At 41.4% G+C, this 24,864-nt stretch overlaps 1 protein-coding gene across 5 annotated transcripts in view; it reads right to left on the reverse strand.

Moving 5' to 3' along the window:
- LOC121279411 (centrosome and spindle pole-associated protein 1) overlaps positions 1-24,864 on the reverse strand; it is a 206,425-nt gene that overhangs the window by 171,875 nt on the left and 9,686 nt on the right. For 4 of the 5 annotated variants that reach the window (XM_041190634.1, XM_041190635.1, XM_041190633.1 and 1 more), the window contains exons 3-5: positions 4,565-4,682; positions 3,472-3,575; positions 2,439-2,519 (exon numbers count right to left, since the gene is read on the reverse strand). In XM_041190634.1, coding sequence (XP_041046568.1) covers positions 2,439-2,519; positions 3,472-3,575; positions 4,565-4,682 — 303 coding nt within the window. Of the gene's footprint in view, positions 1-2,438; positions 2,520-3,471; positions 3,576-4,564; positions 4,683-24,864 lie in introns of those variants that run through there. The other variant, XM_041190636.1, reaches the window with a different exon arrangement.

Genomic DNA, 24,864 nt, shown 5'->3' on the forward strand with positions numbered 1-24,864 from the left:
TATCTGCTAACAATTCTCAATCCATGCCAATATACTACCCCCAATCCCACGTGCTTTAATTTTGCACACTAACCTCTTATGTGGGACTTTATCAAAAGCTTTCTGAAAATCCAAATATGCCACATCCACTGATTCTTCCTTATCTATTCTGCTAGTTATGTCCTCAAAAAACTCCAGTAGGTTTGTCAAACGTGATTTCCCTTCCACAAATCCATGTTGATTTTGTCTAATCCCATTGATATTTTCTCAGTGTCCTGTTATCACATCCTTCATAATAGACTCTAGCATTTTCCCCTGCTACTGATGTTCCGCTAACCAGTCTATAATTGCCTGTTTTCTCCCTCCCTCCTTTTTTAAATAGAGGGGTTACATTTGGCACCCTCCAATCTGCTGGGACTGTTCCAGAATCTACAAAATTTTGAAAGGTGACAACCAACGCATCCATTATTTCCAATGGCCACCTCCTTTAGTGCCCTGGCACATGGATTATCAGGACTTGGGGATTTATTAACTTTCAGTCCCATTAATTTCACTAGCGCTACTTTTTTAGTAATACTAATTTCCTTCAATTTCTCCATCTCACTAGGCCTGTGGTTCTCTAGCATTTCTGGGAAGTTATTTGTGTCTTCCTCTGTGAAGACAGAACTAAAGTAGTCGTTTAATTGCTCTAACATTTCCTTATTCTCGATTATAAATTCTCCTGTTTCAAACTGTAAGGAATCTACATTTGTCTTCACTAATCCTTTTCTTCTTACATACTTACAGAAGCTTTGACAGTCCTCTTTTACATTCTTTGCAACTTTCCACTCATACTCTATTTTCTCCCTCTTAATCAATCGCTTGGTCCTCCTTTGCTGAATTCTAAACTAATCCCAAACCTCAGGCTTGCTACTTTTTCTAGCAACTTTATATGACTCCTCTTTGGATCTAAATACTATCCTTAATTTCTTTTGTTAGCTGCTTTTCCTGTTGTTCTTTTGCACCAGAAAGTAATGTATAACTATTGCAATACTCACATTAAATATTAGCCATTGCCTATCCACCATCATGCCTTTTAATGAAGTTCCCCAATCTATCTCAGCCAACTCACACCTCATACCTTCGTAGTTTCCTTTGTTTAGATTTAGGACCCTAGTTTCAGATTGGACTACTTCACTTTCCATCCGAATGATGAATTCTATCATGTTCCCTAAAGGATCCCACACAAGATTATTAATTCACCCCTTCTCGTTGCACAATACCAAATCTAGGATAGCCTGTTCCCTAGTTGGTTCCTCAACATACTGGTCTAAAAAAAGCTCTCATACACACTCCAGGAACTCATCCGCCACAGTATTATGCTAATTTGGTTTGCTCAGTCTGTATGTAGATTAAAGTCACCCATGATTATTGTAGCAATCTTGTTACATGCATCTCTAATTTCCTGCTTAATGCCATCCCCTACCTTACCACTACTGTCTGGGGGCCTATAGACAACTCCCACTAATGTTTTCCACCCCTTGTTGTTTCTTAGCTCCACCCTGATCCTACATCTAGATTTTCTGAGCCATTATCCTCTCCTACTATTGCACTGATTTCATCCTTAACTAACAATGCCATCCCACCTCCTTTTCCTTTTTGCCTGTCCTTCCTAAATATCGAGTATCACTGGATATTCAGTTCCAGTCTTGTTCGCCCTGCAGCCACGTCTCTGTAATCGCAATCATATCGTACACATTTACATCTATTTGTCCTGCTAATTTGTCTACCTTATTGCGAATGCTCCATGCATTCAGATACAGTGCCTTTAGACTTGTCGTTTTAAATGAGTCTGTCTTTGGCAACTCCAGTGAACAAAGTACCTGGTAGACTGAGACATATTGGGATATATAAATAATTACCATCTCAGTACAAGCACACTGTTAAAAAGAGCCCAGAATATAAATGAATGTCAGATGATTAATATGTATGAACAATTTGAAAACTGGGATGAGTGAGGCCAAATTAACATGGAATACATAAATAATTTAAAATTTCATTGTTGAATTGTACTGCTCTTTGAAGTTTAAAAAGCATTTGTTAGTGTTAATTTTAATCAAAACTTAGTCGCAGTTGGTAATGCTTAATTCATTAGGGATTCAGGGATTTAAACATGAAAATGAAAACTTCAAATTTGAGACATGGAGGACTGGGAGCCAAGAATTATCAGCAAGAGTTAGACGCGGAATAGTGGACAAACACCAGAGTTTGGATGATTTGAAGTTTACAGAGAGCTAGTTACAGCCCATTATGCATTTAAGTTCTGTATTCAAAAGGACTGAACCTTTCCTCAATGTAACCACGACATTGAATGCCAAACTCTAATAATATCATTATCAATTGCAGCTTATCTATTTATTCAATTACCAAGTTAAGCAAGTTTACATTGCATTAAATACAACCTTGCTTTATGTACCTACCTTTGCTGATTTTCTTTCAGGGATAGGAAGTGAAAGCCTCTCAGTTTTTAACTCCTGCACCCTTACGGTCCTAGAATTTTTCTGGAATAAGCAAGTGGTTAAAATCAATTTTTGAAGTACAATTCCTTTCTCTGATTACCCTATTAGACCAAAGATTCTCAAGTATTTTGAAGTTCAACCAAAAGTGTCAGCAGCTTGCGCAGTTTTCAATGTTAATACAAAGTCTACAAAAAAAATAGAAGAAAACTCAAATAGATGGTATTGTCACTCTCCTGCTTTTAGGTTTCCAACTTGCACCCAAACTATTTTGCTTCATATCTTTTTTCACACTCTCTCCCTACTACTTGTACCACTTGCACTTCTAACCCTTGCTTTTTGTCCATCTTCACCACCGCGTTTCTTTCTCCTGACCATCCTTTTTCAAGCTGCCCTTAACGGTTATGTCTTGTTTATCTGCATCGTCTTCCCTGCACTTCCTAGCAGGTCAAAGCAGCACCCACAAGGACCCAGGAAGTCTAAAGCTTCTTTGCCATAGGATATCCGTGGCAGAGAAGAAACAATAACTTTTAGCATTGAATACTACACATAGGTTTAAAGAAAATATAGAAGTTCCCTCAATGTTTCATTAGAATAAAGGCAACTGAATCTGAGAATCTATGCTGTTCCTGTCTTTGTTCTGAATGGGAGAAAAAAGAATGGAATGAAAAAGGGAGAAAGGAGAATTCCTACTCCTGAAATCCAATCACTGTTCAAAATATACACATGGAATTAGATAAGTAGAGATCAAGCTCATTTGTGAATTTCTTCCTCCTTCCCAAAACCACCCCATCTCTCCTATTTAATTAGTCTATCAACAATAAGCATCTAATTTCTAGAGAAAGATGAGAACAACAAAAAAATTAAGGGCATTTTTAATAAACAGCAGGAGTTAACATGTTTCCAAAATAGAGGAGAAGAGAAAGTTCGGTGTCTTTACATTTTTTTTTCTGTCTACACTTTGGGACTGGCACAACATATCATTGCAAGACTCTACCTCTGCCATGTAGCGTCTGTAGTCTTGTCGAAGTTCCTCCTTCAATTTCTGTTTCTTCAGATCATATTCCAATCCAAGTGGCAGGCTTACCCCATAGTTTCCTTCTGAAAAGAGTTTGTTTTTAAAACACACAATTTCTGTATCTTATTGTTGCATATTCATGCATACTTCAGTTACGTAGATAGATTGGAGAAAGATGACTCTTCCTTGGAGAAGAGAAGATTGAATAGATTTGATACAAGTATTTAAAATCATGAGGGGATTGGACAGAATAAATAAGGAAAAATTCTCACTGGTAGAAGGTTTGAGAAAAATACAATGCAGTTTAAGGTAACTAGCAAAAGAAGCAATGCAGACATGAAGGAAAGCTTTTTCATGCAGCAAGTGATTGGGATCTTTAATGCATTGTACCAGAGTATGGTGGAGGCAGGCGAGAAAGGATTGGATTATTACCTGAAAACGAAGAATGTGCAGGGCTACAGGGGGGTGGGGGCAAGTGGCATTAGGTAAATTGCTCCTTCACAAGCCGGTGCAGACACAAAGGGCTGAATGGCCTCCTGTGCTGTAACAATTCTGTAATTCAAGCTTTTGAGTAAAATAACATGCAAAAAACAAGTATTTTAAAATAGATGTTTAAATCATGCACTTCGGGATTGAAGTTTGACAAGTTTTATTAAAATACTAAACATGTCTGTCAAAAGCATTTAAAGTGTTGAAAAATGATAAACCCAAAATCTAAAGGATATTAAATCTACATTATCTGTAAAATTAGTGATGTAAACTGAGCAGAATTTTAGAATGAGGATCAATATTAGCGTGGACTAGTTCAGCCAAACATTCCACTTCTGCATTCTAATTTCAATGCAATGCTATGTCGTCATGGAACTGAATTTAACAGCTTGTATTGAAATAGCTAACCCATATTGTTCATGTACACAAGGAAAATAAGCATCTCAACAAAGACCAAAGATTCTGCCGAGACATTCATGTTCAGAACAGTTTAGTCCAAAACCGAAAGCTACATTTACCCACTGGACCACAATAGGGAGGATCGAATTATTTTCCAGTGTGTTGGATGTTATCTGTACTGTACCTTCAGACATGCCACTCTGTAGATTTTCTTTCAAAGACTGAACACCTGGAAGAATATTTTCTTTATCTATGGGGTCTGAAGTTTGATCAGTCTTATTGAATGGTTCTGAAGAAATGGTCTAGAAAAAAAAAATCAAGTTATAAGAATAGTTTGAGACAATTCCAGTTGATATATTAGGAAGACAATGTAAATTGTATATTAATTTTGTTTAATTGTATGCAGTTGGTGGGCATTAACAAGGAGTCACTTGTGCTCCTATAAACAGGCTGAAACTGAGTTTTTCCAGCATTTTCTGTTTTTATTTCAGATTTCCAGCATCCATAGTATTTTGCTTCAAATTATGTTTGTAATATTAAAAAAAAACTTATAAAAGTATGCAAAGATTGGCTCCACTTCTATCCTAGACCACCGGGATTTCAGGGCCATGGTAGCAGAGAATGATTGCCCAAAGGTGAAGGCTGGGAGCCAAGAAAAATTATTTCAGACACGTAACTAAAATCCTAGCAGCCATTGTGGAAATGGAAGAATGAAAGTGCAAAATTATCAGGGTATGATTACTCTTCAAGGCTCTTGGAGTCAGAACCATATGGTCAGTGGAAGAATGAAATGAATTTATGGTCACGGGTTACAACCCTACCAATAAGAAAAAACAAGGTATGACCTTAACATTGTCGCCTCCCAAAAATAAGTAAAATCTGAAGTATTTTGAGAGATGTATGCCTGTCAGTTGGATAACAATGAAGGTTTGGAACTTATATTTGAGCTCCTGAATGAAATATACAAGAAAGACAATCTGCTAAATGCCTATGTGGCATGGTCAGAATTTGATAACCTTCAAAAACAGATGGTCAGTCCATGGAAGAACATATCATTAATTTTAACAAATTGTATTAAAGATTGATGAAATTCAATTTGGGGATCCCTGAATCAGTATTGGTATTTAAATTAATGGATTGTGTGAAGGTGCATCACATAGATAGGCAACTGGTACTAACAGGTGTTTGGTTCTCAGAGAAGGAGACACTGTTGGATCAGCTCTTTGTAGCCTTGAAAAAAATTCCTGGAAAAGGGTAATCATTCCAGCTTTCATGGAACAATTGAGACATTCCACAATGACAAAAATAGAAGACTCAACGATTGCCAGATTTTGAAATAGCTCAGATACCAGACACATCCATCCATACAATGGAAGGATTAAAGACAAGCATAATGAGGATGAAAGCACCGTTAGCATATCTGCCTATTACAACCGAAGCAAAAATTGGAACAACAATAACATGCGAATGAATCCCAGGAATGCCCAAGAAAGAGTTTCAGGTGCTTCAGGTGTGGCTTCATGTCACATTATCTGGTGAACTGCACAAAGCAAAGAGGCAGGCTCCTTGAAAAGTGACACATGACAAAGAGAATTCAGAGGAAGAGGGTGAAGATAATGATCAATCCAAACAAATTATATTGATCAAGAATTTTATTCCTGTGATGAATGTGTTAGTTGTTATTTCCTTTAACTGTATAGTACTGGATAATACTTGTACTTCGACAGTAGGGTGGACAGATTGATAAAATGTTATCATGACTAAGACAACACAGGGTTAATGGATATTAAAGACTATTTGCTTAGGTTTGACAATGACAACATATTGAGATCACCAAAGGAAATTAAAATTCCACGTATCATAACTAAAATAAGTCATTTTATAAGTGCTGCCGTAGTCTCTATCGAAATATCTATGCTGTTGAGTAAACCTTCTACGTAAAAGGCACAAATGAAACTTGACATGAAACATTAAAAGAATTACATCTGGGTAAATGCATAAAATTCCCATCCATAGGTGACCCCCAGAACATGAAACTATTTTTAATGTTTGACATGCTAATCTTGCTGTGCAGCTGGTTTCATACATATTTCCAATAGGCAAGAATAGGAAATGTCCTTTAGTTTGGGAAGCTAAGGAAGTATACAGGGTTGTTAAAAGTACTGGTTCTCATGGAGGCAGTGGATATGAGATTTATTTGTATAAATTGTATTCATAGACAAAGTTTGTTTTTGTTTTTAAAAGTGAAATGTTGCGGCATACTTCTGTCAGTTTATTGCTGGGTGTCTGGATTTCTTCTTTAAACATTAATGCTCCCCTACAGGATCGTAACACTATTTCCTTTAATTACATTTAGGTAACACAGCCGTATTTTTCCATTATAAATTCTAAGCCCACATTTATGGCAGAAACAAACACTGTATTCTGTAATTTCATTCTCTGGCCACTTGGTGGTATATTGCTCAAAATACTCAAAAGGCTGAGGTGAACCAGTTTTCACTAGAGAATAGAAGATTGATAAGCGATGAAGATCCACATTTATGCAATTGTTGAGATACAGAAAACTTCCATAATAACATTAGGAAAAGTTGCCTCAAACTCCCAGAGCAGCATATGTCAAAAGCAAACTATTCACTCCTCTAGTAACCAACTGGAAGAATATTAATAAAAACAAAAAACTGCGGATACTGGAAATCCAAAACAAAAACAGAATTACCTGGAAAAACTCAGCAGGTCTGGCAGCATCAGCGGAGAAGAAAAGAGTTGACATTTCGAGTCCTCATGACCCTTCCACAGAACTGAGTGAATATAAGGAGAGGGGTGAAATATAAGCAGGTTTTGGGGGGGAGGGGGGGGGGGGTGATGGATGGAGGGAGAGAGAGAGAGAGAGAGAGAGAGAGAGAGAGAGAGAGAGAGGAGTTGGTGTGGTTGTAGGGACAAGCAAGCAGTGATAGGAGCAGATAATCAAAAGATGTCACAGACAAATGTACAAAAGAACACAGAGGTGTTGAAGGTAGTAATATTATCTAAACAAATGTGCTAATTAAGAATGGATGGTAAGGCACTCAAGGTACAGCTCTAGTGGGTCTGAGGTGGAAAGACTAGCGGGGCATAAAAGATTTAAAAATAATGGAAATAGGTGGGAAAAGAAAAATCTATATAAATTATTGGAAAAAACAAAAGGAAGGGGGATGAAACAGAAAGGGGGTGGGGATGGAGGAGGGAGTTCAAGATCAAAAGTTGTTGAATTCAATATTCAGTCCGGAAGGCTGTAAAGTGCCTAGTCGGAAGATGAGGTGCTGTTCCTCCAGTTTGCGTTGGGCTTCACTGGAACAATGCAGCAAGCCAAGGACAGAAATGTGGGCAAGAGAGCAGGGTGGAGTGATAACATGGCAAGCGACAGGGAGGTTTGGGTCATTCTTGCGGACAGACCGCTCCCCACCCCCTTTCTGTTTCTTCACCTTCCTTTTGTTTTTTCCAATAACTTATATAGATTTTTCTTTTCCCACCTATTTCCATTATTTTTAAATCTTTTATGCCCGCTAGTCTTTCCACCCCACACGCACTAGAGCTGTACCTTGAGTGCCCTACCATCCATTCTTAATTAGTAAAACGTCAACTCTTTTCTTCTCCACTGATGCTGCCAGACCTGCTGAGTTTTTCCAGGTAATTCTGTTTTTGTTTTGGAAGAATATTAAGTTCTAAAAGAGAGACACTTTTTATCTTGCATTTATCATGACAAACACAAGAAAGGCAAATTTCAAACAATCTCAAATATTTATACACCAGGAGAAAAGGGGTGCTCATTGGTTGGCAAGTCAACTCTGATTGGACAAGGGGTTACCCATGCTCCCCATGCTTCCGGGTAATTCAGGCACAAGAATTGAGCATATTCCTTTTGTTTGCCGAGAACAGATCTTAGCATTTGAATGTATTTCACTTCTAGCAAGCCTAAATGAGGCATGTTGCGAGCTTGACTAATTATGTTAAATTGATTGTTAGTGTAGCAATTAGCACAAATGAGTTTTCAGTAAGTACTGCCCAAGTGCAGAATCACATCTAACAGTAACCATTTTGTTTTAGATTTTACAAGTGTGGACTGGTTGAGCACTGTCTGTACTCTATTACAAATAGCCAGGGGAACATGTTGTTTGATTCGATCAGCCAATTGTTGGGATGTATGGACTACTTACTTGGCACTGCACTGGCACCAAACATTATACATGACATTGCTCAGTTTTGTGGTAGGCAGAATGTCTTTTGGGGCTGATGGCCGCATCCCATTAGTGGAAAATACTAGCTGCATCACCATTGCATAGTAGCAGCATGAAAAAGCTTGTTTAACATGCTGTTCAAATTTTTGAGTTAATTTGCCTTTCCAGGGTAATTTGAGATAGACCACGCACTTTTCAGGTCCAAAAGTGGCGGTTTTTGGCCCCTTTCCCAGTTTGTGCAATACAGAGCGATCTGATCAGGAAAGCCATTGTCCTGCAACTTTGACGTGCTCTATTTCTGCATTGGGCTTGCAAGGTGAGCAAATGGCTCAGGCCACATTTAAAAGATTGCTGATAAGGTCAATTTTTTTGGCGTGTGGAACTATACGAATCCCAATGCACATATTGACCAGTGAAGGTTGGCTTGCAATAAACAGAAGTGGAGAAACCATTAGCAGATTTCTCAACTAAATTGAGATATAAATTTTTCAAATAAATTGAGGTATAAATTGTTGTGATCGTTAGAAATTTGGCATTCTTGTGTTTGTTCTTATGAGTGCAAGATGAAAAGTTTCGGCATCTCATTTTTCAGCAAGAGACTGTTTCTAAGATTAAGTTGAATATTATAAACACTGCTTTCTACAGCACTATGACAATGAAAACGTCATGAATAAAACACAACAATTCATAGGCTGTAATATTAAAATGACATCCTGCGTATTCCCCTCCCATCTTTCACTCCTTAAACTGAGCTCATTAAAAACATTGCTGCCCTGTAGGTTTACTCGATTGATGCCTGGAATGGGTCGGTTGTCTTATGAGGAAAGGTTGGACAGACTGGGCTTACTTCCAACGGAGTTTAGAAGAGTGAGGGATGATTTGATTAAAGTATACAAGATCCTGAACTGCCTTGACAAGGTAGACGTCAAAAGGATGTGTCTTATTGTGGGTGAGTCCAGGACTAGGGGACACTGTTTTAAAATTAGGGGTCATCCTTTTAGGGCAGAGGTGAGGAGAAATTTTTTCTCAGAGAGCTGTGTGACTTTGGAACTCTGCCACAGAAGGTGGTGAAGGTGGGGTCATTGGATACTTTTAAGGCAGAGGTAGATAGATTCTTGTTAGGGAAGGGAATCAAAGGTTATCGGGGTTAGATGGGAATGTGGAAATTGAAACACAAGATCATCAGCCATGATCTTATTGAATGGTAGAGCAGGCTCAAGGGGCCAAATGGTCTACTCCTGTTCCTATTTCTTACATTCTTATGTTTTTATACCCTAAATCATATTATTACTTATTATCTCCTGTACTGCATTGGCTGCCAGTCCACCAATTCCTCAGCTTTTATATTCAAATCGTTTCATGGCCTCCATCAACTTTCCCCATAACAACAAGTTTTACAACCCTCCAAAAACTCCATACTCCTCCAATTCCTGTGTTTTGTGCATCCTCACATCCTTCTCCCCATGACTGGTGGCTGTACCTTCAGCTGACTGGGCTGTAAGCTCTGGAATTCTCTTTCTAAAGGTCTGACTAACCATCTCTCTCTCTCTCGCTTAAAGAGCGGAATTTTCCACCCCACGGCGAGCCATTCAAAAGTTCATAGACTTCGGTGGGAACGAAGATCCCGCTGGCAGGAGAGACCAGAAAATTACAGCAAAGATGCGACTTAAATTAATCTCTGACCAACCTTTTGTTCATCTAATATCTAAGTATCACATTGCCAATTTTTATCTGATTATGTACCCATGAAATGCCTACTAGGTTTAACACTATTAAAGGCACCTTATAAATGCAAGCTGCTGTTGTTGCATTAACTTGTGTGTGGGGCAATCAAGATTTTTTTAAACATCTGTTAATTTACCTCCTTCAGGGGATTTAAGTAAATAAAGATCTTGCATTCATTAATGTCCTCAGGATACCTCAAAAAATTTACAACCAAAGGATGACTTTTCGCACGAGACCATGTTCTGGACAAATGCAGTAGCCATTTTATAAAACAAAGTATTCAAACAGCAAATACATGAACGGCCAGATTTCTTTTTGGTGTTGTTCATTGAGGGAAGAATATTGGCCAGGACAGAAAAAAAACTTTGTGCTCCTCATCAAATAGAGTCAACAGCTCTATTATATGCACACAGAGCAGATAAGACCTTAAAATACAACACCTGCAGCAATGCAGCACTCCTTCAATTCTGAACTGAAATTTCAGCCCAAAATCCATACTGGAAGTCACAACCTTATGACCAACCCTCACCTATGAGTAAGGTTAAAGCTGAGTTTTACTTGAGGTTGCACATTATTCTTCCTAGCAGGGCTGAGTTTACCAGCAGGCTGTTCCCTAGGGTTGACTTAGACTATATTTTACCAGTTTACTGCAAAGCAGCTTTGCACTGTAATGTTGGGATGAAGCACACCTAGTGCAAGGGGCTGGGGGTGGGTGGGGGGGGGGGGGGAGAAGGAGAAGATGCTGGTGATGGCAGGAGTTAGGATTTTGATCCAGCAACAGTGAAGAAACAATGATATATATTTCCAAGTCACAATAGTGTGTGGCTCGGAGGGGAACTCGCAGCTGGTGATGTCCTGGTGTCCCCAATTGGCACAGGGTGAATAAGATTACAGTTTAGATAGGATTAGATAAGATTAGAGCCATACAAATACTATGGCTACAAGTGCAGGTCCGAGGCTAAGAATCATGCAGCAAGTTAACTCACCTCCTGACTCCCCAAAGCCTATCCATCATCTACAAGTCTCAAGTCAGGAGTGTGACAGGATACTCACCACTTGCCTGGATGAGTGCAGCTCCAACAACACACAAAAAGCTTGACACCATCGGGACAAAGCAGCCTGCTTGACTGACATCCCATCCACAAAAAATATTCACTCCTCCACCACTGACACACAGTGACAGCAGTGGCACAAGATGCTTTGCAGAAACTCACCAAGATGCTGTAGGCAGTACCTTACAAACCCATGACCACTACTATCTAGAAGGACAAGGGCAGCAGATACATGGGAACACCACCACATGGAAATTCCCCTCCAAGCCACTCACCATCCTGACTTGGAAATATATCGCCGTTCTTTCACTGTTGCTGTGTCAAAATCCTGGAACTCCCTAACAGCACTGTGGATGTACCTACACCACAGACTGCAGCAGTTCAAAAAGGCAGCTCACCACCACTTTTTCGAAGGCAATTAAGGATGGGCAATAAATGCTGGCCTAGCCAGCCACGCCCACATACCATGAATGAATTTTTAATAAGTTGAATGTGTGGCTTAAAGATTGGGAGAAGTATGTTCCAGTTCATGGGGACTGACACCAGTACTGAGGAAAGACAGAGCTGTACCAGTGGGATGAACCGCATCGGCACCAAGGTACCGGCAAATTATATAACGAGGACTGCAGAGAGGGGTTTAAACTAAATAGTTTTGCATGGGGGATGGTGTTCGCTTGAATAGAGATTTGGAAAGTTAAAGAGAAAGGACAAGGCAATTGTGCAGGACAATAATATGGGTATTGATAACCTGAGTCTGATAGGAAGGGACAGAGCATACAAATATTAGGGTACATCAGCAAATAAGGTCAGAGGAGCCAAAAACAGTAAAAACACAGAATTAAAGGTTTTTTTTCCAAATGCTCACAGCATTCGTTACAAGATGGAAAAATTGATAGCACAAATAGAAATAAATTAGTATGATACCATAGCCATTAGAGAATGGTTCAAAGTTGATCAATGCTGGGACCTGAATATTCAAGGGTTTTTGACATTTCAGAAGGACAGGAGGAAAGAAAAAGGAGGTGGGGGTACCTCTCTTAATAAAGGATGGGATCAGTACAATAGTGAAAAATGATCTTGGTTCAAATCGTTTGAGTAGAGATAATAGAAAGAAAAGTCACTGGGTGGAAGTAATTTATAGACCCCCAAACAGTAGATACACAGTCGGACATAATATACATCAACAACACTAGCTTGCAAGAAAGGTGCTGCAATAAACAGGGGTGGCTTTAATCTTCACATCGATGGGACAAATCAAATTAGCATAGGTAGCCTGGAGGATGACTTCATGGAGTGTATCCGGGATAGTATCTTAGGACAATACATTCTGGAACCTACTAAGACCAAATTATTTTGGACCGGGCAATGTGTAACATGACAAGGGGAGGCGGTGGCATAGTGGAAATGTAACTGGGCTAGGAATCCAGAGGCCCAGGCTAATACTTTGGGGACATGGGCCCAAATCCTGCCAAGGCAGCTGGTGGAATTTAAATTAAATTAATAAAATCTGGAATATAAGTTAATTGTTGTTACTGAGACTATCAATTGTAAAAACCATCTAATTCACTAATGTCTGTTAGCGATAGAAATCTGCCATCCTTACCTGGTATGGCCTACATGTGTCTCCAGATCCACAGCAGTGGTTGACTCTTAACTGCCCTCTGAAATGGCCTTGCAAGCCATTCAGTTCAACGGCAATTAGGATCAGGCAACAAATCAGGCCTTACCAGCAATGTCCACATCCCATGAAAGATTTAAGAAAAAAATTAAAAACCTCATAATAAAAGGATCCAAGAGTGGTCATAACATGGTGAATTTCAATTCAGTTTGTGGGTCCATAACTAGTACCTTAACCTTAAATAAAGGCAAGGGTATGAAAGAATTTGCTAAAGTGGACTGGGCAAATAGGTTAAAAGGGAAGGGAAGGTGGTAGAGAAGCAATAGCAGATATTTAAGGAAATACTTCATAATTCTCAAAGATTTTTACTTCAGGAAAAAAACTCAACAAGAAGGATGCACTATCCATGGCTAATTAAAATTGTTAAGGATGACATCAAATTGAAAGGCAGAAAACATTGCGAAGATTGGTAGGCCAGAAGATAGGAAAATTTCTGAAACCAAAGACAACCAAAAAAAAGTGTGAAATTGGAGTATGAGGGAAAATTAATAAGAAATACAAAAGCAGACGATAAAAGCTTCTATAAGTATTTTAACAAAAAAGAATAGTTCAAGTGAGCATTGGGCCCTTAAAGTGTGAGACTGGAGAATTAATAATTGGGAACAACGAAATGGTAGAGGCTTTGAACAATTACTTTGTACCTGACTTCAGAGGACACAAAAAGTATATGAACATACAAAATATAAGCCATTCGGCCCCTCAGGCCTGCTCTGCCATTCAATGAGATCATGGCTGGTCTTGTTCAAATTCCGCATTCCCATCTATCTCCAATATCCTTCAATTCCCTTGCCTAACAAGAATCTGCCTTAAATATATTCAATGACCACACCTCCACCGCCTTCGGAGGCAGAGAGTTCAAAGTCGTACAATCCGCTGGGAGAAAAAATTTTTCCTCATCTCTATCCTAAAAGGGCAACCCCTAATTTTAAAATCGTGATCCCTAGTTCTGGACTCACCCACAAGAGGAAACAACCTTCCCATGTTCACCTTGGCGATAGCATTCAGGATCTTATATACTTCAATCAAGTCACCCCTCACTCTTCTAAACTCCATGGAAACAAGCCCCATTTGTCTAACCTATCCTCACAAGAAAACCCACTCATTCCAGGTATCAGGCATCTTAAGGGTAGTAGAAAATCGAGGGGCAAATAGGCAGGGAGAAACCGAAAATAATCAGTATAGTGAATATTGCTGGAGTGTCACAATGCCGAAGCGTTTTTCCTTGCATCAGAACAAAGGCTAGTTTCTATTGTTCCCCATTGCCTTCTCCATGGGAATGTCTCAGCCCAATCAGCGCCCTTTTCTCCTGTAGTATAAGTTGTAGTGATCATTTGATAGCTGGCATTTTTGAGTTTGTCCTGATGAGTACAAGACGAAAAGTTTCAGCAACCTGTCTCTCTTTCCAGCAATATTGTTCTGTAAAATTACTATAAAGTAATGGGAAAAGGAATGGAACTTAAGGCTGACAAGTCCCCAAGACTTGATGGTGTGCATCCCAGGGTCTTAAAAGAAGTGTCTGTAGAGATATTGGATGCATTGGTTGTAATCTTCCAAAAACCCTAAATTCTGGAAAAGTCCCAGCAGATTGGAAAACCACAAATGTATCCCCTCTATTCAAGAAATGAGGGAGAATGAAAGCAGGAAACTATAGGTGAGTTAGCCTAAAGTCTGGCCTTGGGAAAATGCCAGAATCCATTATTAAAGAGTGTGATATTGAGGAAATCATAATACAATCATGCAGAGTCAACATGATTTTGTGAAAGGGAAATTGTGTTTGATAAATTTGTACAGGTTCTTTGAGGGTGTAACAAGCAGGCTGAATAAAGGGGAATTAGTAGCTGTGGTGTATATGGATTTCCAAAAGGCATTTGATAAGGAGCCGCATAAAATGTTACCACACAACAGCTTATGGTTTTGGGGGGGGTTATATATCAGCATGGGATAAACAGAGAGTAAGGATAAATGGGTGATGGAAATAGAGCTAGTTTAAGTTAGTTATATTGGTATTTGTTGGTGTTAGGAATGAATTTTAGGTTTAAAGTTTAAGTTTAATTTGTATTTCTGTATGTGTGTTAAGAAAGGTCAAATTGAGCTGTAGTTTCACTTTAAAAAGGTGCCTGTATTTCTAATGACGTTTTTACAACTGTTGCAGCTAAAGTATACAAGGGTGGAAGAATTGGGCTGTTGCCTAGCAACAGGGCCCAGAGAGGCAGGTCCCTCCCACAGACACACACACAAGAACTAGAGAAACAGCAGTTTTAAGCAGTTTGAAGCCAGGACTCCAGAGAGACTGGACACTGAGAGACAGAGCTGCAGATTTCCCAAAAGAACCAACAGGCTCCAAGACCAAAGGAGTGAAGCAGAAACAGGGGAAAGTCCCAAGAAGGCTTACTAGTCAAAGGAAGGACAGGAACCTGGAAAAGGTGCTAAGTGAATTTAAGTGTGAAGGGCAGAAAGAAAGGCTCCAAACTTCAGATTTAAAGATACAAAAGCTGGGGAAAGCAGATTTAAAGCAAGAACAGCTTGCAAGAGAAAAGAAGGTCCAAAGAGATGGCTGAAGGTCTGTAACTCTTTGCTATGGGCAGGTGAAGCAGTAGTAGTACTGTTAACGTTGAGTCAGTGATGGTGCGTGGAAGACAGCTTGAATGTATGCGGTAACCTGGGAAAGAGGGACATCAGAAGGAGAGTTCACAACCCTGGAGGTGAACCTTTGTGGAAGGCATTGGAAAGAAAGCGTCAGTTGGCGGGGGGGAGGTGGGGAGTTCATGGAGAATGGAGATTGGAAACCCTTATCTGAAGGACGGAGCTCATTGAGACTGGTTGGCTTACAGTGTGACAAGTGTCTGGGGGAAGTTGAGGAGAGATCCATAGCATCTGGTTGAGGTGGCATCTATCACTTGGTTTCAGAGTGGTGGGTCTGACCACAGGGTGCCTATTGGTTTACATGGACTGTGTACTTACTGTGGACATTAAAGTATAAGATAGCTTTTGTAACAAAAACAGAAAATGCTGGAAAAACTCAGCAAGTCTAACAGCCCATCTGTTGAGAGAAAAACCAAGTTAATATTTCGAGTCCGTATGACTCTTCTTCAGAGCTTTGTAATATGTGTTATCCTTAAAAATCTGTATATATCTGTAAAGGTATAGTTGTTGGTGAAGGAGTATTGCATTATAGTTAATCTTTTCTTGTTTAATAAATGTTTTATTCTTATGTTAAAAGTTCATCAGCTGACTCCTGTGACTGTTCAGTGGCTAGTCTCCCCATATCTAAACAAAAAATTAAAGTTAGGATCTATAAAGCTGGGTTCCACTATGGGATCAGGCTTGTCCAGGGGTAACCTCAGCTGGGATCATAACAATGGGTCATTTTCAGAATAACAAACTGTAACTAGTGGAGAGCCACATGGATCAGTGTGGGAGCCTAAACTGTTTGCAAACTATATGAATGACTTAGATGAAGGAACCAACAATATTGTAGCCAAATTTTCTGAGAGTATGAAGATAGGCCAGAAAGCAAGCTGTGAGAAGGATCCAGAGTTCTGAAAGCGTTAGAGGTAGGTTAAGTGAGTGGGCAAAAATATGGCAAATGGGATATAATATGGAAAAATATGAGGTTCTCCACTTTGGCAGGAAGAATAGAAAGCAGAATATTGTTTAAATGGAGAGAAACTACAGAACACTGCATTACAGATGAATCTGGGTGGCCTTGCACATGAATCACAAAAACTCAGTATGCAGTTATAGCAAGTTATTGCAAGACAAACAGTAAAGAAATCTTGTACAGGGCATTAGTGAGATCACACCTAGAGTAGGTGTGTAGTTTTGGTCACCTTACTTAAGGAGGGACATACTTGCATTGGAAACAGTTCAGAGAAGGCTCACTAGGATGATTTCTGGGTTGAAGGGGTTTGTCTTATGAGGAAAGGTTAAGCAGATTGGGCCTACACCCTTTGGAGTTTAGAAGAATGAGAGGTGATTAGTATGTTCTTAGTATTGCTCAACTAAAACAGAATTGATAATTTTGCAGAGGTCTCTAAAACAAGAGCTTTATTGGAACACATCTTACTACTCTGGTTATATCTTCCATGAGGCTGCACAAGAGAGAGCAAACCATGTGAAGCTGCATCATTTCCTGTAATGTACACAGTATCAGATTAGGATATTAAACAGTTAGATTTAACCAATTATATTACATCTCTCCACAAGTCTCCAATTCCCATTTATACACTGTGAAGATCAAACAAACCACGACTTTAAGAAATGCAACACACCAGCATTTAATCTTGTTTTTTTTTCTCTTGCGTCCTCTTCTTTGCTCCATTCTTTCTATAGGGACAGCGGTTGTGGCAGTTTCACCTATCTACCCAAGTGGATCCTTACCTCCTTTGGAGGAGATTGGGGGCTTGAGCCCTCCGAGTGGTCTATCAGACCCTGCAGGGCAGGTGGAGAATTGGTAGATGACTCAGGTTCACCAATCAGATTGTCATCTTGACTGGTGGATGAACACAGCATCTCTGCTGAGTTAGGCTGAGTAGATGACTGCTTTCACAGGGTAGGAGGCTACTTCTGTATGGCAACAAGCACACGCCTGTTCTGTCTCACCCTACTGTGCTCTGCTTGGATGAGGTCGGACCGTGGATAATGTGTCTGTTCAACACTTGTCTGTGGTGAGCTTGGTCTTAGATCCAAACTGGCTCTCCTTTGGGGGTAGGTTGCATGCCTTATGTCATGAAACTATAATAATTTTCATAATATTATTGTAATTTATTGTAAAGGTAGGTTAATAGTGGGGTTTGAATTAGTTTCTGTGTAGGTGTGTGTGTGGGTTTTAATTGAATTACAGACAGCCGGTCTGATGTTTTGATGCATCAGAAGGGAAACTAGGTTTGAAATGCTAAATATGTAAACATGGCTGAAGTTTTAGAACGTGAGGTACGAAGAACATTTGCATTTTTAGATAAACCAGAGTCGTGAATTTCAAAGAGATGGTAAGGTGTTACACCTAGCCATAAAAGGCTAAGCCAAACAGTGTGTTTATTTTTCCCAAAGATTACTGATAATATGAGTGTTATGAAAGATTTATATTATGGAAAAAGTAAAGTTGCAAAGACATATTGGGAAAATGAGATTTACATTAAAAAGGGAGAAACTATAAAGGAGATGAGGCTATGTGTAAGAAGAAGGCATTCTAAGATCCAACAAATGTGAAAAGCCTCCAGCCTTTACATACCAAGCCATGGTCTCCAAGAATCAAAGCTAAGAGAATTCACTTTGAATATCACTGTCCAGGGTAGTGTGTGCTTTGTCTGGGTCTGTTGAAAACTTTGTTGTTTTACTGTTGCCTTAACGGAGGTGTAACTGGGAGCTAGATTAATTAGAGGCTTTAGGAGTTATCATGGTAGTAATTTGTTGACCTATGTACTTAAAATCATATTTTTTAAATATGTGTTTAATTTAATTTTGTAAAAAGCCTCTAAGACTCAGTGGACTTATTACTATTGAGTTCAAGGCACACATCTCAAAATAAAAATACAAATTTGCAAAACAGTTGTGGCAGCTTTTTCAAGTTTCCCTCTGGGATTTGAGCAGCTCAGCATTTACCATCCACTGTGCCATAACACTTGTGACATTTGTCATAGTTCCACATCTGGCTGTAATGATATTTGTCCTTTGTCTCTCTCACTTTATCCAAGTAATCAACTTGATATGTGCACATGAGAGTAGGGAATTGAGCTCCCAGCCTTCTTATGAGGAGTTCACATGGTGCTAAACCATTTTGGAGTGGAGTTAAACAATAGTTTAGAAGTGAAGTTCAAGGTCATCTTTCTTCTTCAGCAATGCTTTCACTGTACGCACTCCTCTTTCAGCTTCACTGTTGGTGAACTCATAATATGTACAAATCCATACAAAGCCAGAAACTCCTTAAAGTATCCATTGACAAACTGCAGACCATTGTCTGAGGCTACAATGCCTCAGATTCCATGTGTTGCAAAAATCTCCTTCAACAATGTAACTGCTTCAGACATGTGATCCTGCAGTTGCTTTGACTTTTATCCCTCTGGAGTAGTAGTCCATTATGATCAAGGACATCTGACCTCGGTCTTCGAAGAGGTTCATCCCAAGACTGTGATGAGAAAGAAGGTGACATCAACAGTTCTCGTCTCCTTACGATGAATAGTATAGGTATTACAGTATAAAATCGTCTCTTCCAACAATTTTCAGAGACCTAGGCACCAAACGGGGAGGCGATAGCATAGCGGTTTTATCGCTGGACTAGTAATCCAGAGACCAGGGTAATGTAATGGGGACTCGGGTGCGAATCATGCCAAGGCAGATGGTAGAATTTGAATTCAATCAAAATCTGAAATGACCATGAAAAGTGACCACAAAATCATCTATTGTTGTAAAAACCCATCTGGTCCACTAATGTCCTTTAGGGAAGGAAATCTGCCATCCTTACCTGGTCTGGCCTACATGTGAGTCCAGGCCCACCAGCAATGTGTCTGACTCTGAAAATCCCTCTGAAACGGCCTAGCAAGCCACTCAGTTGTATCAAACCGCTACAAAGACTCAAAAATCGAATGAAACCAATGGACCACCGGTAATGACCTAGGCACCGGAAACAACAATGACAAACTCAGCCCTGTCGACTCCGCATAGTCCTCCTTACAGGAGGCAAGTGCCAAAAGTGAGAGCTGTCTCACAGACTGTCTCACTGACACAGTCATCCTCACGGAATTATATCTTACAGATAATGCCCCAGACATCACCATCACCATACTGGGTATGTCCTGTCCCACTGGCAGGACAGGCCCAGCAGAGGTGGCAGCACAGTGCCATACAATTGGGAGGGAGTTGCACTGGGAATCCTCAACATCGACTCCGGACCCCATGATGTCTCATGGCATCCGGCCAAACATGGGCAAGGAAACCTCCTGCTGATAACCATGTATCGTCCTCCCTCACCACTTGGAGGAAGCACTGAGGGTTGAGAACTTCAATGTCCATCACCAAGAGTGGCTCAGTAGCACCACGAATGACCGAGTCCTAAAGGACATAGCTGCTAGACTGGGTCTGCAGCAGGTGATCAGAGAACCAACAAGAGGGAAAAACATACTTGACCTCAGCCTCACCAACCTGCCTTCCGTGGATGCATCTGTCCATAACAGTATCGGTAGGATTGACCACCACACAATCCCACCTTCACATTGAGGATACCAGCCCCGTCCCCAGAACTTGCCGCGCCCCTAGCCAAGCTGTTCCAGTACTGCTACAACACTGGCATCTACCTGGCTTTGTGGAAAATTGCCCAGGTATGTCCTGTACACAAAAAGCAGGACAAATCCAACCCAGCCAACTACCGCCCCACCAGTCTACTCTCCATCATCAGTAAATTGATGGAAGGGGTCATCAACTGTGCTTTCAAGCAGCACTTGCTTAGCAAGAACCTGCTCACTGATGCCCAGTTTGGGTTTCGCCAGGGCCGCTCAGCTCCTGATCTCATTACAGCCTTGGTTCAAACATGGGCAAAAGAGCTGAACTCGAGATGTGAGGGGAGAGTGACTGCCCTTGACATCAAGGCAGCATTTAAACAAGTGTGGCATCGAGGAGCCCTAGTAAAACTGGAATCAATGGGAATGAGAGAGAATATTCTCCACCAGTTGAAGTCATACCTAGCACAAAGGAAGGTAGTTGTAATTGGTGGGGGTCAGTCATCTCAGCTTCAGGACATCACTGCAGGAGTTCCTCAGGGTAGTGTCCTTAGCCCAACCATCTTCAGCTGCTTCATCAATGACCTTCGTTCCATCATAAGGTCAGGAGTGGGGATATTAGCTGATGATTGCACAATGTTCAGCACCGTTTATAACTCCTCAGCTACTGAAACAGTCTACATCCAAATGAAGCAAGACCTGGACAATTTCCAGGCCTGGGCTGACAAGTGGTAAGTAACATCCGCGCCACACAAGTGGTAGCAACAACCATCTCCAACAAGAGAGAATCCAACCATCGCCCCTTGACATTCAATAGCATTACTATCACCGAATCCCCCACTATCAACATCCTGGAGGTTACCATTGACCAGAAACTGAACTGGACTAGCCATATAAATATTGTGGCTACAAGAGCAGGTCAGAGGCTAGGAATCTTGCAATGGGTAACTCACCTCTTGACTCTCAAAAGCCTGCCCACCATCCACAAGGCACAAGTCAGGAGTGTGATGGAGCATTCTCCACTTGACTGAATGAGTGCAGCTCCCACAACACTCAAGGGGCTTGATACCAACCAGGACAAAGCAGCCTGCTTGATTGGCACCCCATCCACAAACATTCACTCCATCCACCACCAACGCACAGTTGCAGCAGGGCGTACTATCTACAAGATGCACTGCAGGAATTCACCAAGGCTCCTTAGACAGCACCTTCCAAACCCATGACCACTACCATCCAGAAGGCCAAGGGCATCAGACACATGGGAACACCACCACCTGAAAGCTTGCCCCCAAGTCACTCACCATCCTGATTTGGAAATATATCACCGCTCCTTCACTATTGCTGGGTCAAAATCCTGGAATTCCCTTCCTAACAGCACTGTGGATGTACCTACACCACAGACTGCAGCAGTTCAAGGCAACTCACCACCACCTTCTCCAGGGCAATTAGCGAAGTGCAATAAATGCTGGTCCAGCCAGCGAAGCCCACATCCCGTGAGTGAATTTTTAAAAAAAAATTTGCTCTGGTTCGACATTTTGTGATGCTCAAATCGCTCTCATCCACAGACTTCGCATTCAACTGCTTTGTTCAACAGGGTCTGCACAAATTCTCATAGATCCCAAGCACCAGCCTGTTGGTTCTGCCACAGTTGAAATAATCCCTGCTTCAACATAGAGTCAATCTCCATCTTTACTTTTGGCAAGAGTGGATGAGGAACTTTCCTGGGCAGGGATATACTGGCTTTGTTCTGGATGGACAGGGCATAGTATGTTGTCTTCAGCTTTCCTAGACCTGGAAATAGCTCCTTTTTGGGTTGATATTCTTGGCTTTCCTGTTCCTGGTTCACTAATGTCCTTTAGGGAAGGAAATCTGTCGTCCTTACCTGGTCTGGTCCACATATGACTCCAGACCCACAGCAATGTGGTTGACTTTTAAATGCGTTCTGAAATGGCCTAGCAAGCCACTCAATTGTAATAAACCATTGCAAAGACACAAAAAAGAACGAAACTGGACGAAACACCCGGCATCGACCTAGGCACTGGAAATGAAAATGGCAATCGCAGCCCTGTCAACTTTGCAAAGTCCTCCTTACTAACATCTGGGGGCTAGTACCAAAATTGGGAAAGCTGGCTTACAGACTAGTCAAGCAACAGCCTGACATAGTCATCCTCACGGAAGCATGCCTTACAGAAAATGTCCCAGACTCCACCATCACCATCCCTGGGTATGTCCTGTCCCACCGACAGGACAGACCCAGCAGAGGTGACGGCAGTGGTATACAGTCAGGAGGGAGTTGTCCTGGGAGTCCTCAATATCGACTCCGGACCCCATGAAGTCTCATGGCATCAGGTCAAATATGGACAAGGAAACCTCCTGCTGATTACCATGTACTGTCCTGCTTCAGCTGATGAATCAGTGCTCCTCCATGTTGAGCACCACTTGGAGGAAGCAGAGGGTGGCAAGGGCACAGAATGTTTTCTGGGTGGGCGACTTCAAAGTCCATCACCAAGAGTGGCTTGGTAGCACCGCTACTAATGAGTCCTAAATGGCATAGCTGCTAGACTAAGTCTGTGGCAGGTGGTGAGGGAACCAACACGAGGGAAAAACATACTTAACCTCATCCTCACCAACCTGCCTGCCGCAGATGCATCTGTCCATGACAGTATCGGTAGAAGTGACCACCACACAGTCATTGTGGAGACGAAGTGTCACCTTCACATTGAGGATACCCTCCATCGTGTTCTGTGGCTCTACCACCGTGCTAAATGGGATAGATTTTGAACAGGTCTAGCAACTCAAGACTGGGCATCCACGGGCACTGTGGGCCATCAGCAGCAGCTGAATTGTACTCAAACGCAATCTGGAACACCATGACCTGGCCTACCCCCAACTCTGCCATTACCATCAAGTCTGGGGATCAACCTTGGTTCAATGAAGAGGGCAGGCCAGGAGCAGCACCAGGCATACCTAAAAATGAGGTGTAAACCTGGTGAAGCTAGAAAAAAAGACTACTTGCATGCCAAGCAGAATAAGCAGCAAGTGATAGACAGAACTAAGCGATTCCACAACCAATGAATCAGATCTAAGCTCTGCAGTCCTGCCACATCCAGTCGTGAATGGTGGTGGACAATTAAACAACTCAGTGGAGAAGGTGGCTCCACAAATATCCCCATATTCAATGATGGATGTGCCCAGCACATCAGTGCAAAAGATATTGCTGAAGGATTCGCAACAATCTTCAGCCAGAAGTGTCAAGTGGATGATCCATCTCGGCCTCCTCCGGAGGTCCCCAGCATCACAGATGCCAGTCTTCAGCCAATTCAATTCACTCCACGTGATAGCAAGAAATGATAACAACATTCCGGCAATAGCACTGAAGACTTGTGGTCCAGAACATAACGGTGGCCCTAGCCAAGCTGTTCCAGTACAGTTACAACACTGGTATCTACCCATCAATGTGGAAAATTGCCCAGGGTATGTCTTGTACACAAAAAGCAGGACAAATCCAACCCAGCCAATTACCGCCCCATCAGTCTACTCTCCATCAGTAAAGTAATGGAAGGGGTTATCAGTGCCATCAAGCAGCACTTGCTTAGCAATAACCTGCTCACTGATGCCCAGTTTGGGTTCCACCAGGGCCACTCAGCTACTGACCTCATTACAGCCTTGGTTCAAACAAGGTCAAAAGAGCAGAACTCCCAAGGTGAAGTGAGGGTAACTGCCCTTGACATCAAGGCAGCATTTGACCGAGTCTGGCATCAAGGTACCCTAGCAAAACAGGAATCAATGGGAATCAGGGGAAAAACTCTCCGCTGGGTGGAGTCATACCTAGAACAAAGGAAGATGGTTGTGGTTGTTGGAGGTCAGTCATCTCAGCTCCAGGACATCACTGCAGGAGTTTCTCAGGGTAGTGTCCTAGGCCCAACCATCTTCAGCTGCTTCATCAATGACCTTCCTTCCATCATAAGATCACAAGTGGGGATTTGGTTGATGATTGCACAATGTTCAGCACCATTTGCAACTCCTCAGATACTGAAGCAGTCTATGTCCAAATGCAGCAAGACCTGGAAAATATCCAGGCTTGGGCTGACAAGTGTGAAGTAACATTTGCACCACACAAGTGTCAGGCAATGACCAATTCCAACAAGAGAGAATCCAACCATCGTCCCTTGATTTTCAATGGCATTACCATCACTGAATCCCCCACTATCAACATCCTGGGGGTTATCATTGACCAGAAAATGAACTGGACTATCCATATAAATACCGCGGCTACAAGAGCAGGTCAGAGGCTAGGAATCCTGCGACAAGTAATTCGCCTCCTGACTCACCAAAGCCTATCCACCACAAGTCAGGAGTGTGATAGAATACTCCCGACTTGCCTGGATGAGTGCAGCTCCTATAACACTGAAGGAGCTGGACACCATCCAGGACAAAGCAGTCCACTTGACTGGCATCACATCCACAAACATTCACTACCTCCACCACCGATGCACAACAGCAGCAGTGTGTACCATCTACAAGATGTACTGCAGGAACTCACCAAGCCTCCTTAGACAGCACCTTCCAAACCCACAACCATTACGATCTAGAAGAACAATGGC

This window comes from Carcharodon carcharias, chromosome 6 (assembly GCF_017639515.1).
Source record: "Carcharodon carcharias isolate sCarCar2 chromosome 6, sCarCar2.pri, whole genome shotgun sequence".
Taxonomy (NCBI): domain Eukaryota; kingdom Metazoa; phylum Chordata; class Chondrichthyes; order Lamniformes; family Lamnidae; genus Carcharodon; species Carcharodon carcharias.